At 44.1% G+C, this 15681-nt stretch overlaps 1 protein-coding gene across 15 annotated transcripts in view; it reads right to left on the bottom strand.

Annotated features, from left to right (window-relative positions):
- The window catches only part of PLEKHA5 (pleckstrin homology domain containing A5), a 261676-nt gene that overhangs the window by 119325 nt on the left and 126670 nt on the right, over positions 1–15681 (bottom strand). For all 15 annotated transcript variants that reach the window (XM_077468643.1, XM_077468647.1, XM_077468649.1 and 12 more), the window contains 2 exons: positions 7890–7973; positions 6199–6316 (listed from right to left, as the gene is read on the bottom strand). In XM_077468643.1, the coding sequence (XP_077324769.1) occupies positions 6199–6316; positions 7890–7973 (202 nt within the window). The remainder of the gene's footprint in view (positions 1–6198; positions 6317–7889; positions 7974–15681) is intronic.

Raw genomic sequence — 15681 nt, 5'->3', positions numbered from 1 at the left:
GTAGGCGACTATTTAAATTGTCGATCCTATATAAATAAAAATATTTGCAACCCCTGTGCCTGGAATCTGGTGCACTTGACTGCAACAGATTTATTACTGGGGATAAGACCAGTGTTGCCAACCTACCAGATTGAAATTTACTGACGCATCACTCAAAATGTACTGGCACAGCAATGTTTTTACTGGCATTTACAAAATTACAGTTTTAAGTACAAATTTCAGTATTTAGGCTACAAACAATTACAAGATGCAATTAGCAACGTGATTTAAGGTTGATATTGGAGGCAAAAAACATTTCTATATTCAATACAGTAAATAGCTCAGGGACAGCACTGACTCTCACAGTGACACTGACAGAAGTGAGCAGCAGCACAGATGAGGACACCTCACTGACATGTCCCCCCTCCTGAGTGAGGGTCTCTCTCCATGCCAGGTGGTCCCTTCAGTCCACTCCAGTCCAAACAGCACCAACACTCCTGCACTCGGGTTTGTCTTGCTCCCGCCCGCAGACCTGCAACCCCCTAAATACTTACCTGATCTCGATCCAGTGCTGTCACATCTGCAGCAGCTCTTCTCCCCTTTCACAGGCTTGGCTGAGAGCAGTGGGAGCCATTGGCTCTTGCTGATGTCAGTCAAAACCTGTAAGCAGAGAGCGGGGGATGGGGTTAAGGCTCTAAATAGCCCGGCTTGGAATCCAGCTTTTCCGAGTGCTCCCCTAGTAAGAGGCTTGCTATGGGGGCACTCGGAAGGGAGGAGAAGCACGCGCACACACAGCGTGGTTCGTTCCCGACCTTTGCAGGGGACCCCAGAAGATGTGGTTCGGGGCTGCACTGTGCAAAAGTACACATTTGTTATTTAATAAATAAATAAATAAATTACAATCACTTTAAGGTCACATTTATCTGTATACAAAAAGTCCCAAAAATACTGAAAAGTAAGATGAACTCTGTTCACCTGCTGATAGATATCACATAAGCTGGGGTTGGGTGGAGGGAAGTAGCACTTCCAGTGTATCCAGTGTATAGACGAAAAGCAAGCGCACACAAAGTATTTGTAAACCTGAAATGGATGACATTTACTTTGCGCTGTGTATGATAAGCAATTGTCTTTTTTTTATAAAATCCTTGTTTCGATCCTGTGTGCCATTTCAGTGTTGCAGATCTCTTTTAACCCCTTTGCAGCCCCTTCTATGCCCTCCACCGATGGCGGCAACAGTGGACCATGTCTGCGTAATAGGTAATGAAACAGCCACTTGTCTCCAGAAAAAGACCATATGACAGCATTACAATGCAGGAGAACAACTTAGAGACAGGGACAGAGTGTTTGTTGACACCACATAAGTAGTACCTGAACAAGGATCTTAATGGCATGGTACCCAGGGATAAATTTAATTAATACAATATACTGAAAACTGACATAACACAGTATTTCACAAAAGAAAGTACACCCCTCACATTTTTGTAAATATTTTATTATATCTTTTCATGTGACAACACTGAAGAAATTACACTTTGCTACAATGTAAAGTAGTGAGTGTACAGCTTGTATAACAGTGTAAATTTGCTGTCCTCTCAAAATAACTCAACACACAGCCATTAATGTCTAAACTGCTGGCAACAAAAGTGAGTACACCCCTAAGTGAAAATGTCCAAATTGGGCCCAAATTATCAATATTTTGTGGGGCCACTATTATTTTCCAGCACTGCCTTACCCCCCTTGGGCATGGAGTTCACCAGAGCTTCACAGTTTACCACTGGATTTCTCTTCCAATCCTCCATGGTGACATCACAGAGCTGGTGGATGTTGGAGACCTTGCACTCCCCCGCCTTCCATTTGAGGAAGCCCTACAGATGCTCAATAGGGTTTGGGTCTGGAAACATGCTTGGCCAGTCCATCACCTTTACCTTCAGCTTCTTTAGCATGGCAGTGGTCATCTTGGAGGTGTGTTTGGGGTCGTTATTTTGGAATTCTGCCCTGTGGCCCAGTCTCCAAAGGGAGGGGATCATGCTCTGCTTCAGTATGTCACAGTACATGTTGGCATTCATGGTTCCCTCAATCAACTGTAGCTCTCCAGTGCCGGTAGCACTCATGCAGCCCCAGACCATGACACTCCCACCACCATGCTTGACTGTAGGCAGGACACACATGCTTGACACCATCTAAACTTTATCTTGGTCTCATCAGACCACAGGACATGGTTCCAGCAATCCATTTCCTTAGTCTGCTTGTCTTCAAACGGTTTGCGGGCTTTCATGTGCATCATCTTTAGAAGAGGTTTCCTTCTGGGACGACAGCTATGCAGACCAAATTGATGCAGTGTGCGGCGTATGGTCTAAGCACTGACAGGCTGAACCCCCACCCCTTCAACCTCTGCAGCAATGCTGGCAGCACTCATACGTATATTTCCCAAAGTCAACCTCTGGATAAGACGCTGAGCACATGCACTCAACTTCTTTGGTTGACCATGGCGAGGCCTGTTCTGAGTGTAACCTGTCCTGTTAAACCGCTGTATGGTCTTGGCCACCGTGCTGCAGCTCAGTTTCATGGTCTTGGCAATCTTCTTATAGCCTAGGCCATCTTTATATAGAGCAACAATTCTTTTTTCAGAGTTCTTTGCCATGAGGTGCCATGTTGAACTTCCAGCGACCAGTATGAGATCGCGGGAGCAACACCAAATTTAACACACCTGCTCCCCATTCACACCTGAGACCTTATAACATTAACGAGTCACATGACAACGGGGAGGGAAAATGGCTAACTGGGCCCAATTTGGCATTTTAACTTAGGGGTGTACTCACTTTTGTTGCCAGCAGATTAGCCAATAATGGCTGTGTGTCGAGTTATTTTGAGGGGATAGCAAATTTACACTGTTATACAAGCTGTACACTCACTACTTTACATTGTAGAAAAGTGTAATTTCTTCAGTGATGTCACATGAAAAGATATAATAAATAATTTACAAAAATGTGAGGGGTCTACTCACTTTTGTGAGATACTGTATATTGACATATATAGTGGGAAAAATAATTTGATGCCCTGCAGATTTCGTAAGTTTGCCCGCTTCCAAAGAAATGAAGGGTCTATAATTTTCTATCATGAATTCTAAATGATAGAGACAGAATATCAACCAAAAATCCAGAAATAACACGACACAAATGTTATAAATGGAGTTGCAGTTCAGTGAGCAAAAAAAGTATTTCATGCCCAAGCAAAACATGACTTAGTACTTGGCAGAGAAACCCTTGTTGGCAAGCACAGAGGTAAGACGTTTCTTGTAGTTAATGACCAGGTTTGCACACATCTCAGGAGGGATTTTGGTCCACTCTTCTTTACAGATCTACTCTAAACCCTTAAGGTTTCTTGGCTGTCACTTGGCAACTCGAAGTTTCATCTCCCTCCATAAATTTTCTATATGATTAAGGTCTGGTGGCTGGATAGGCCACTCTGACTTTTTTTTTTTACGCTATAAACAAAATGGGGTTAAGTGTGTTCCGTGGACAGTGTTTCTTACTGTGTGGGAATGGAACTGACTGACTTGTTGTTCCTAATCACTAGGAAGAGCAGATCTGTCTCTCCTCCCCTTCAGAACAGGGAACTGTTTACATTAACAGATCCCTGTTCTGGCTCTCGCTCCCTGTGGGCCTGTGGACATCGCGGCCGCTGGCCACATGCATCTGGTCCCCCGCTGTGCAGCGGGCGCACGCATGACTGCTGTCGCTCTTAAAAGGTGCCGACATACACCTACAGCGATTTGCAGGAACGCGCCGACCTGCCGCCATATGACAGTGGCTGGTCAGCAATTGGTTAATGTACGTCTTCTTCCTTTGTTGCCTTGGCAGTAGGTTTTGGGTCATTGTCATGCTGGAAGACCCATCCATAACCCATCTTCAGTGTTCTGGCTGAGGGAAGAAGATTCAGGATTTTACAATGGATCCTCAATGTGGCAAAATCTTTTAGCAGAGAAACAACCTCAAAGCATGTTTCCACCTCCATACTTGACTGTAGGGATGGTGATCTTAGGGTCATAGTCAGTATTTTTCTTCTTCCAAACACGGCAAGTAGAGTTAAAGAGCTCAACTTTGGTCTCATCTGACCACAGCACTTTCTCCCAATCCTTCTCTAAATCATTTAGATCAGTGGTCATCAACCCTGTCCTCAGGGCCCACCAACAGGCCAGGTTTTATGTATTACCTTGGGGAGATGCAGACTAGAACACTGTAATCACTGAGCAGCAAATTATATCACCTGTGATGCATTTCAGTTATCTTGCAAACCTGGCCTGTTAGTGGGCCCTGAGGACAGGGTTGATGACCACCGATTTAGATGTTCATTAGCAAACTTTAGCCGGGCCTGTACATGTGCCTTCTTTAAGATTTCAATTCATGGTGGCGTATTGTGTTATCAAAGGTTTGTTTGGTGACTGTGGTCCCAACTGTCTTGAGATTATTCAGAAGCTCTTCCCGTGTAGTTCTGGGTTGATCCCTCATTTTCTCATGATCATCCTTACCCCAATGAGGCAAAAATTTGCATGGAGCTCCAGACCGAGGGTGATTGATGGTTATTTTGTATTTCTTCCATTTGTGAATAATGAACGCTCCAACAGTTGTCTCCTTCTCACCAAGCTTCTTGTTGATGGTCTTGTAGCCCATTCCAGCCGTGTGCAGGTTTACAATCTTGACCCTGACATCCTTGGACAGCTCATTGGTTTTTGCCCATGATGATGAGGTTTGAATAGAAGAAAGACTGTGGGTAAGTGTTTTTTTTAGACACATAATGAGTTGTCATTAGGAGCACCTTCTTAAGAGCCTTTTTACACTGCCAGTGCGGGGGCGTCGCAATAAAATGCCATTCGTTTTACGCATTACCATCGTTTTTGCAGTGTTTTGGGTGCTTTTAATCCCTGCTAGTGGCCGAATAAAGGGTTAAAGCCCCCGCAAAGTGCCGCTGCCGAGGAGCTTTGCAGGCACTGCCCATTGATTTCAATGGGCAGGGGCGCTTTAGGAGAAGCTGCTTGCAGGACTTTGATTCTTAGCGCTAAAGTGCCTGAAAAATGCCTCCCGTGTGAAAGGGGTCTCAATTGACAGGTCTAATCTGTGTACTACAAGTACCACATACTGTAGCAGCCAGAATCCTAATTGGTTGGTAGAGGATCAGAGTTATTTTACTCACTGAACTGCAACTCAAGTTATAGTTCCGTTTTTTTTCCCTCCTACATATAGAGGTTTGTAAATTTACTTGCACACAAAAAATTAGATGCGATGTTTTGTGAATCGCATCTCATTTCTGTGTTTAAGTAAATTTACAAACCTCTATATGTAGGCAACAAAAAAAATGGAACTATAAACAGCAAACAATAAATAACATAAAAATGATTATGTAAATATTTCAATAGCAAGATAACAAAAAAAAAAAAAAAGGCAGGCAGCAACAAATCACTGTATGTTCAGCTCTTCATATAAAGGAAGTGAGAAGAAATGAGGAGGTGGGATAGAGGCAACATATAGACAATATCAGGTACGCCATATACTAAATCTCCTGGCAGGAGACCAGCTCTAATTATATGTCTCTCTGTACTCTATAAAGGAATAATCTGCAGCACAGGCAGAATAGAGGTGGGCGATAGAATAACAGCACTCCAATACATACTGCATAATACCCGGAATAAAGTAGGCTTTAACCCTGTGCGAGACACACCGCCAGGTGCTCTCATCACATACATACTGGCTACCTGAACTAGAAGGGTTTACCACCAGGTGCCATGTACATACTGATCACAGACTACCGCGTCCTATACATGCAGGTGCCGTCATCATGTCTAAAATGATCATCTGACCCCCAGATCCTGTACCATCAGATGCGGTCAATATATACCGATCACCTGACTTTCATATGCCAATAGAGCAAGGGGCCTTCACCATATGCATGCTGATCACCTGATCCTATACCGCGAGGTGCTGTTACTATACTCTGACTGATCAACAGGTCACCTGGCCTGTGTATTTCTCTCAGCATAGCTAGCAATCACCGACTTATTCAGTACAAAGCCTCAGTCACCATTATAATGAAAACCCAATGTGCTATACATATCAGTGTACACTTCACGTCCTAGCATGCACTGAATTTTCATGTATGGGAGCAAGTGATGCAGTTAGTCATGATGTTTCCTGAACCTTCCGTCATCATTCAGCAAACACTTACCCGGCTGATGGGGCTGGCAGGGTTGCCTGTGGTGGTCGGAGCGTTGCAGTTGGAAGTGTCACTGGTTACACTGACAGCTCGGTCCTTTGTTTCCTGAGAGGTCATGGTAGAGGGAGTCCTATAAACGACAGAAAGAAAGGAAGAATATGAACTAGAGAAATGAGAACAACCTCAGAGGAGAAGGCGGCTCTCTGTAATCACATAAAAGAAGAGAATTGTAAATGAAGAGTCACAAGATTATCTCAGATGTTTAACACATAAAAATAGTCAACATGATGGACACCTTGAAAATCCTCCGAGCCCAGAGGGACAGGCTGTGCTGGAAGATGTAGCCTAAATGTCAGTCTAAACATGGGAAATCTGACACATCTTTTGACGCTACAAGTACTCGGTTCACTATGTGAAAAGTGCACTTCTATATTACTCTACCACTAATGGGACATATCCCAGGAACCAACACGTATTTAACAGCAAGTGGGGCCATACTTCCATCATCATCAAAGAAGACATACAGTCTCTGGGTTCTTATTAGCATCCTTTAGCTTTCAGACTGGATCCAGAATTGTATAAAAATTGTCATTCCCTTATCTGAGGTGTACAGAAGAAACAATGTTAAAATGTGTCTGGAGGACCAACCCAAATCACAGGAATGCTGTTACAATGTATCAGGACTGGGTCGGCAGAATGTTTTTACAATGTATCAGGACTGGACACAGGAAAGCTGTTATAATGTATCAGGACTGGTCGCAGGAATGTTGTTACAATGTGTTGGGATTGTTTACAGTAGGGGGAGACAACCTTAAAGAGGTGGAGAGCTACCAGGACAACATGGTAAAAGTCAAAGATCACTGGGCACAGTGTCCCCTTTAAACCTCTAGTTGTCGTACTACTGTGTTGCAATCGCATGCATTGCATTGGAATCATGGGTTTAAAATCGGGTGGTGAGGAGGCAACATATTGTCTCCTCACCCCCTGTCAAGCACATTTGGATTGCTTTTCAGAGAAGCAGCAGTGCCTGCTGCACTTGTAAATTAGTCATTAGTTCATTCCTATTCAAGCAAATGGGGCCAATCTCCAAGTGTCTGCAACTGCATGATTCTGCAGGGTCCAAGGGTTAAAGCAGGTGGTGAAAAAGCAACACAATGCTGCCTGCTTTAACTCATTGTTTGCTGCACTGCACAAGGTTGCAGGGCACTTGCAGAGTGGCCTCATCACATTCATTTGAATGGGTCATGCTTGGCAGGTGCTACACCCACCAACCATGATAGGGCATATAACTGCTGCTGCGACATGCGTACACCTCTGGCCAACTGCAGCTAAAGGTGAGGTTGGAGCAGGGGTGATAAAAACACAACTATAAGGTTTTACCACTCCCCAAACTGCAAATGTAAATGAACCCTTACTGTTCTGAGCCCACTATAAGGCTACTTTTACACTTATGTGCTGTGGTTTACCTGTACTTCGGGTGCAGCGCAGTGCATCTGCAACTTTCCAAGGTAAGCTGCACTTTGCCAAAGATTTCAAATATATTCTGCAGGTGTGATGCACTTTCTGAAAGTGCGACAAAACTGTAGGATATAATAGAAGTCTATGGCTAAGCGCACCAGACCCGCAGGAAAGCTGGGATGGTTTACAGGAATGTTGTTACAATGTATGAGGTTTCATCACGGTAATGTCACACTGATACTCACTGGTCGTTGACCACGAAGATGCAATTGTCCTGGGAGGGCAGCCCCGTTACTGGGTGCTTACATGTCACTTTCCTCTCGTTGTGGCTGCAAAACAAAGAAACTATCACAGGATGTTCTGATACAAGACATAACTCTTCTGCACTGAGTTTACAACCAGAACATTAGAGACTATTCTAGAAGGGTTCAGAGATCATCTGCTGTAAGGTGTGATTTCTGACTCCTGCTATGGCAGAGTACACAAATTATTGCATCAATAATAAATGAATCTGAATCATAGCATACTTTCTAATAAATTTGTAAAATAATAAATCTGTAAAAAAAATGTTATACACATACAGTATCTCACAAAAGTAAGTAGACTCCCTCACATTTTTGTAAATATTTTATAATGTTTTCATGTGACAACACTGAAGAAATGACACTTTGCTACAATGTAAAGTAGTGAGTGTACAGCTTGTATAAGTGTAAATTTGCTGTCGCCTCAAAATAATTCAACACACAGTCATTAATGTCTAAACCACTGGCAACAAAAGTGAGTACACACCTAAGTGAAAATGTCCAAAATGGGGCGCAATTAGCCATTTTCCCTCCTTGGTGTCATGTGATTCGTTAGTGTTATAAGGTCTCAGGTGTGAATGGGGAGCAGGTGTGTTAAATTTGGTGTTATTGCTCTCGCTCTCTCATTCTGGTCACGATGTTCAACATGTCACCTCATGGCAAAGAATTCTCTGAGGATCTGAGAAAAAAAAAAGCGTTGCTCTACATCAAGATGGCCTAGGTTATAAGAAGATTGCCAAAACCCTGAAACTGAGCTGTAACAAGGTGGCCAAGACCATAATCACTTTAACAAGACAGGTTCCACTCAGAACAGACCTCACCATGGTCAACCAAAAGTTGAGTGCATGTGCTCAGCGTCATATCTAGAGGTTGTCTTTGGGAAATAGACGTATGAGTGCTGCCAGCATTGCTGCAGAGGTTGAAGGGATGGTAATGCACAAGAAAGACTACAGTTTGCCGAATACAATTAGACTAATGACATGGATTACTGGAACCATGTCTTGTGGTCTGATGAGACCAAGATACACGTATTTGGTGGCAACCAGGTGAGGAGTACAAAGACAAGTGTGTCTTACCTACAGTCAAGCATGGTGGTGGGAGTTTCATGATCTGGGGCTGTATGAGTGCTGCCGGCACTGGGGAGCTACAGTTCATTGAGGGAACCATGAATGCCAACATGTACTGTGACATACTGAAGCATAGTATGATCCCCTCCCTTCAGACACTGGACCGCAGGGCAGTATTCCAACATGACGACCCCAAACACACCCCTAAGACAACCACTGCCTTGCTAAAGAAGCTGAGAGTAAAGGTGATGGACTGTGGGGCATCCTCAAACGGAAGGTGGATGAGCACAAGGTCTCTAACATCCACCAGCTATGTGATGTTGTCATGTAAGATGTGAAGTTTACTGGTGAACTCCATGCCCAAGAGGGTTAAGGCAGTGCTGGAAAATAATGGTGGCCACACAAAATATTGACACCTTGGGCCCAATTTGGACACTTTCACTTAGGGGTGTACTCACTTTTGTTGCCAGCGGTTTAGACATTAATGGCTGTGTGTTGAGCTAGTTTGAGGGGACAGCAAATTTACTCTGTTATACAAGCTGTACACTCACTACTTTACATTGTAGCAAAGTGTAATTTCTTTAGTGTTGTTACATGAAAAGATATAATAAAATATTTACAAAAACGTGAGGGGTGTACTCACTTTTGTGACATAGAGTGTGTGTATGTATATATAGCTATATATCCATATACACACACACATATTGAAAACACCAAACTGCATTTAATATTGGAAACTACCAACAAAAGTGTTTATTGGGAAAGTCACTACTGATCCAAGTAACATGCCTCCGGACCAGGAATATGTCGTCAACCTTCGAGTGACATTTATACAGTGTGTCATAAAAGGGTCAAACCACAAAGCTTTAGAAGGATGTGAACATTTTTTGTTATTTATCACGTGGCAGACATGTTGAACTTCTGAAGCCCACACTTGACAAATCATCATTTTAAGTGGCAGATCAATATCCACTCTCATACTGTAAGAGCTCCTTTCTTCTCTGTTCAATGAGCACATCGCAAAAACCATGTAAGCAGTGAAAATCTGACTTTAAAATGGAAAAATCTGACTTTTAGATACAAAATGTATAAAAATGATGTTCAAGTAGGAAGTAAATCTGTTCTATGAGATTTAAATGTAAAAATACGCAATTAGCACAGAGGAGTGAAAATGCTGCAAACCTCTATTTTTGTGGACAGGTCCAATGTTGCTTATGGTTGCCACGTTTTCTACCTCAAATATACAGAGCATTTGGTTTCACCCCCCCCCCCCCCCCCACAGCAAGGGGCATGGAGAGTAGAACCCAGGTAAGGGGACAAGTGACCAGACAGCCAATGACAAGGACGACCTCAATCTACATTTAGCAATTCTGCTTCATCATTTCTCACCAGTCCTCCCCCCTGGTATGATGTATACGCAGCATTTATATAAAGACATCAGTGTACTCAGCACTGTACCAACTTTCACATCATCCAGGACAATACCGTCACCTAACACACAGCAAAAGCCTTTCACAAAGATATTCACACCCATAGCTAGAGATCAGTGTTTAGGGCTCTGTACTGCGGCAGAATTACGACAACACTGCTTATTAGAACATCATTAAATCCTATTTCACTGCTACAAGCGCCACACAAATCTCCAAAGCTCATAATAAATTCTTAAATCTCTTTTTCTCAAACTAAACTGCTCGTTGTTATCCTATCTCAGAAAGGAATTATGAGATCAATCTGTCTGCAGGAATTTATCTCACACGCCGCACACAATTCACCGCAGATGGCATGGATGTTCCCATTACACATGTTCCTGAGAAGGCAGAGGAGGGAGAATGCTGGTGGCCCCGGGGCGGTAAACTGTGACCTGAATAATGTGTGATGGGTGTGCCAGGAACCAGCTATGGAGACACAGGGCACATATCCATCCACAACTGGGCAGAAGGTCACCATCTGCACCAAGCCACAACTCCTTACCAGCAGAAACCTATACCCCTCAGGGGGAGGGGGTCCTTTCTGCTATCATATCTTCCAATAAACCAGCTACATAGTGATTTAACATGAATATCTACATGCACATCCCACTAAAAACAAGAAGAGATCCTCACTTCGGCATTGCGGAGCGCTTCTGGTGCAAATTTCAGGCTCGCAGTGTTGTATGGGAATGCTTCTAAATTGCACATTTGTTCAGTTGTGTTCAGGATTTGGTCCATGATTTCAACACCGATTGCTCTTTTACTACAGGAGTTGACAGCCTTTATCTACTATGTATTGGCCAGCACAGAAATCGCAGCTGTGACAAAAAGAAGGTCCTGGGCCTTGCAAATTCGCATCAGAACCTCATTAAAAATATACAAACCTGAACAAAGGCTTTTTTATTTGCAGTGAAAACAGACATACAATTTGCACTGGACACGTGTGAACTAGAGATGCACCGGACATAACAGCCGAAAATAGTGTTTTGGATTTTTTTTTGCGCTTCTGCTGTGATTTTACTGTGCATTACGTGGGTTTTTCATAGGCCTTGTGACTCAAAAACATAACAAGGATGCGTTATTGCTGCGTTGTCATGTGTTTTCAATGCGTTTCAATGGGGAGGTGCGTTTTTTTTAACTGACCAAATATGCAGCAAGCAAGATTTTTAACGTCACAACAGAAGCGCAACATACCAGTGTGAACACATACATAGAATTAAAAAGGCATGCATTTTTCTTGAGCTTTTCTTGCTCTAAATTCATGATATTAAAAGTCTTTTTTTTCTATAAAAATAACAGACTTTACAAACGTGTTATACTTACCTGCTGCGTGTAGTAGATTTGCACAGCTCAGATCCTCTTCTTCTCGGGTCCCTCTTCTGAGCTCCTGGCCCTCCCTCCTGTTGATTTCCCCCACAGCAAACAGCTTGCTATGGGGGCACCTGAGCCGAGACACATCTCCGACAAGGAGCCACGGCCTGGCCTCATCCCCTCTCTCGCCCGATTGGCTGACTGACTTTGATAGCAGCAGAAGCCAATGGCGCCGCTGCTGTGTCTCAGCCAATCAGGAGGGAGAGTCTCGGATGGCCAAAACACTCGTGGACATCGCTGGACAGAGATGGGGCTCAAGTACGTTTCAGGACGGGTTTACACTGGTGCGACGTGACACGACACTCGTCCTACTTTGGAGCCGACTTTGCCCTGCGACTTGAAGTCAGAGACACGTCCGACTTCAATGAACGGGGATCCGACTTGGATCCCTGCCAATAGGCACTGTGTTTGGTATGAATCTTGAGGGGGAACTCCACGCTAAATTTTAAATAAAAAACCAGCACGAGTTCCCCCTTCAGGAGCATACCAGGCCCTTCAGTCTGGTATGGATTTTAAGGGGAATCCGCTATGCCAAAAAAACGGCTTGGGGGTACCCCCAAAATCCATACCAGACCCTTATACGAGCACGCAGCCTGGCCGGTCAGGAAAGGGGGTGGGGATGAGCGAGCGCCCCCTCCCTCCTGAACCATACCAGGCCACATGCCCTCAACATGGGGGGTGGGTGCTTTGGGGTAGCCACCCAAAAGCACCTTGTCCCCATGTTGAGGAGGACAAGGGCCTCTTCCCGACAACCCTGGCTGTTGGTTGACGGGGTGTTTGGGCGGGGGGCTTATGGGAATCTGGGAGCCCCCTTTGATAAAGGAAGTGTAAAAAAAAAAAAAAAAAAACACACTAGACCGGTTTTTAAAGTAATTTATTATGCAGCTCAGAGGGGTCTCTTCCGACTTCTCTGCTCTCTACGGCCTCTTCTCCCAGTCTCCGGTTCTTCTCCCACTCTCTGGTATCTTCTGCCGGGCTCCTCCGCTATCTTCTGCTCTTTTGCTAGCGCTGGCCTGGTCTTCTCCGTCGTCTTCTTCAGATGTTGACACGACGATATCTTCCGCTGAAATGCCGTGTACCGCCCCATCATGCTCCCGGATTCTGATAAGCCCCCACAGACCCTGAAAACCAACGGCCAGGGTTTTCGGGAAGAGGCCCTTGTCCTCATCAACATGGGGACAAGATGCTTTGGGATGGGTGGGCCACAGCTCGCTCATCCCCACCCCCTTTCCTGACTGGCCTGGGTGATCGGATAAGGATCTGCTATGGATTTTGTTGGGACCCCACACTGTTTTTTTGTTTTGTTTTTTGGCGTAGGGGGTTCCTCTTAAAATCCATATCAGACCGAAGGGCCTGGTATGCTCTTGGAGGGGGAACCCATGCCGTTTTTTTTATTTAAAATTTGTGTGGATTTCCCCTTCAAGATCATCAGAGCACAAGTCGCATGCAAAAGTCGGATCAGGCAAGGCGGCAATCCAACTTTGATCCGACTTCAATGATATTCAATGGGCTGAAGTAGGATCAAAGTCGGACCAAAGTAGTACAGGGAGCATTTTCAAAGTCGGACCGACGTGTGTCAGACCAGTTAAGACGTCTCCCATAGGGAAACATTGATTTTTACAAGTCATGCGACATGAGCTCCCAATGTCGGAGCGTTTGTCGCAACAGTGTAAACCCGGCCTCAGGGGGGCAGCTGCACACAGAAGCCTTTTTATCCTAATGCATTGAATGCAGAAAAAACCTTCTGACCTTACAACCCTTTTAATTAAAAAGTCAAATATAATATAATTTTGGACCAGCATTCCAAGTGCGACCCCCCCCACCCCTACTGTATCCAAGACAAATATTTAGTTAGTATACACAGAGAGAGTTCCTAAGCACCTTGGCACTCCAGTAAACAGTTCTGGAATTACTGCAGTCCGCCTGTCATGACTTGTGTTAAAACTCACCTGCCTTTATTGTAATCTGCAAATTCATCAGCTTCTTGTTGGGACCTTTTGTTGAATTTATTTTACCAAGTGGAGACCAAAGAACTGAGAGCATCAAGCAAGGAGACCAGATTCTTACCAGACGGAAATATGGATCTGCCATTGCCAACATGATTTGAAAGCACTAGTTCTAGGACAATAATCTTGCTCTTGTTTAACTGGAGGGTTATGAACTTGGAACAAACATGTATATATCAGGTATCCTAGCACGCATATGTCCAGGTCACCTACCAAGTAGTGAGGGAAGTATGACCATCCATGACAGACTCGCACTCGCCTAAAACATAATTCTGCTGTGACATCTCCCACACTCCCTTTCTGGCGTTGTTTCAACACCTCAGGGGAGCCCCCAACACCCACTGTGCATATTGGGGGCGAGCAAACCCATAAAACATCCAATACAAGTAAACACATAAAATTACCAAGAAAGACAAGAGATGCAGTGCAGGCTGATACAACAGATACTGGATGACCCAACACGGATGCGAAAAGAGACTATTCTGTGTGTAATGGGTCTTTCGACTCTTCCACCTCCAGGGAGCAATATTTTCCACAGTTGCCGGATCCTTGGTTACACATAATATTCATGTACACATATAATGACAGGCCTTGGATAGGCGTAGAGCTGACCAGAAATGAGATGGGCTGGTACAATGTTTTATGGTTTGGCAGACTTTATGCACAATGCTGGTTAAATTGGTACCAGCTGCAGATTCTAGGGAGGCTCAGCAATATTAGAAAGTTCCATCAGATGTGCCAGGACAACAGTAAGACAAACTGAACATTCAACGTTCCTTACGGTCACAATGGGGGGGGGGGGGGCAAGGGGGTGACACAAGAACTTCTGGAACTTCCATCCTGCCACTTAAGGCCGTGCCCTACCCTGCCACTTGAGGATCATGCTCCCCCCCCCACACAAGGGCTGTGTCTCATCCTTTCATATAAGGGCCATGTCCCATTCAGTCATACAAGGACATTTTTGCAACACGTTTTGTCTCTTATAAATGCTAAAAGTAAAAAAAAATATATATATATATAAAAAAAATTTGATGGCCTGCCAGAAATCCTGTAAGCTCTTAACTTCCTGCAGTGAGTTGACAACTGCATCTGTTGCACTGAAACAGAGTTGGCAGGCTTGTAAAATTTTCCCCTGTGGGCTACAGAACACCGGGTTATGGAGATGAGGAGAGAAGTTTTGCTGAAAAGATGGGTTTTCGGGACGTGAAAGCGCCATGGAGATGAGGAGAAAGGTTATTTATCAAGGTTAGAAGAGGTCAAAGAGAAGAGATAAGGGGAAATGGTTATAGAGATGATGTGGGTGATGTGTCTGTACTCATGTACATGTAGAATTCTTGTGAGTGTGGTACCAGAAGGAAGCCATGTACATATAATAATACGCTACTAGAATGCACAGCAAAGCAGACTGCAGAAATATGATTGCTCTGGGTCACTGATGTTTGCCGCCACTTTTGGTAAAGCTGATGGGTTACATAAATGGCGCTATCGTTGCCCTCAGTTCAAACATCATTATAGGGCTATAAACATATACAAAAACAAATCTTTAATGGCATTGTACACGGCACTTGCACACACTTCACCGGCCGTTGATGGCCGAAGAGCACAAGCTGCTCATTTATCAATGAGGTTTTTAATCAAGCCATGTAAATGAGAAGTAAAATGATGGAATGAAGGCTAATTAACACAGTGAAGAACCCTTCCACTGCAATTACACACCACAAAGGTCTCTCTACGCCATGATGCACTGACTTTAATTGGAATTAATGTACTTCTCCGGTCTTGTGCAGTTTGAGGCTCCTTAATAAAACACTTCTTGCTCTTC

This window comes from Lithobates pipiens, unplaced genomic scaffold (genome assembly GCF_037356315.1).
Source record: "Lithobates pipiens isolate NorthernLeopardFrog02 unplaced genomic scaffold, aLitPip1_a1.2 Scaffold_8, whole genome shotgun sequence".
In the NCBI taxonomy this organism is placed as follows: Eukaryota; Metazoa; Chordata; class Amphibia; order Anura; family Ranidae; genus Lithobates; species Lithobates pipiens.
This window is presented reverse-complemented; position numbering and strand designations above follow the sequence as displayed.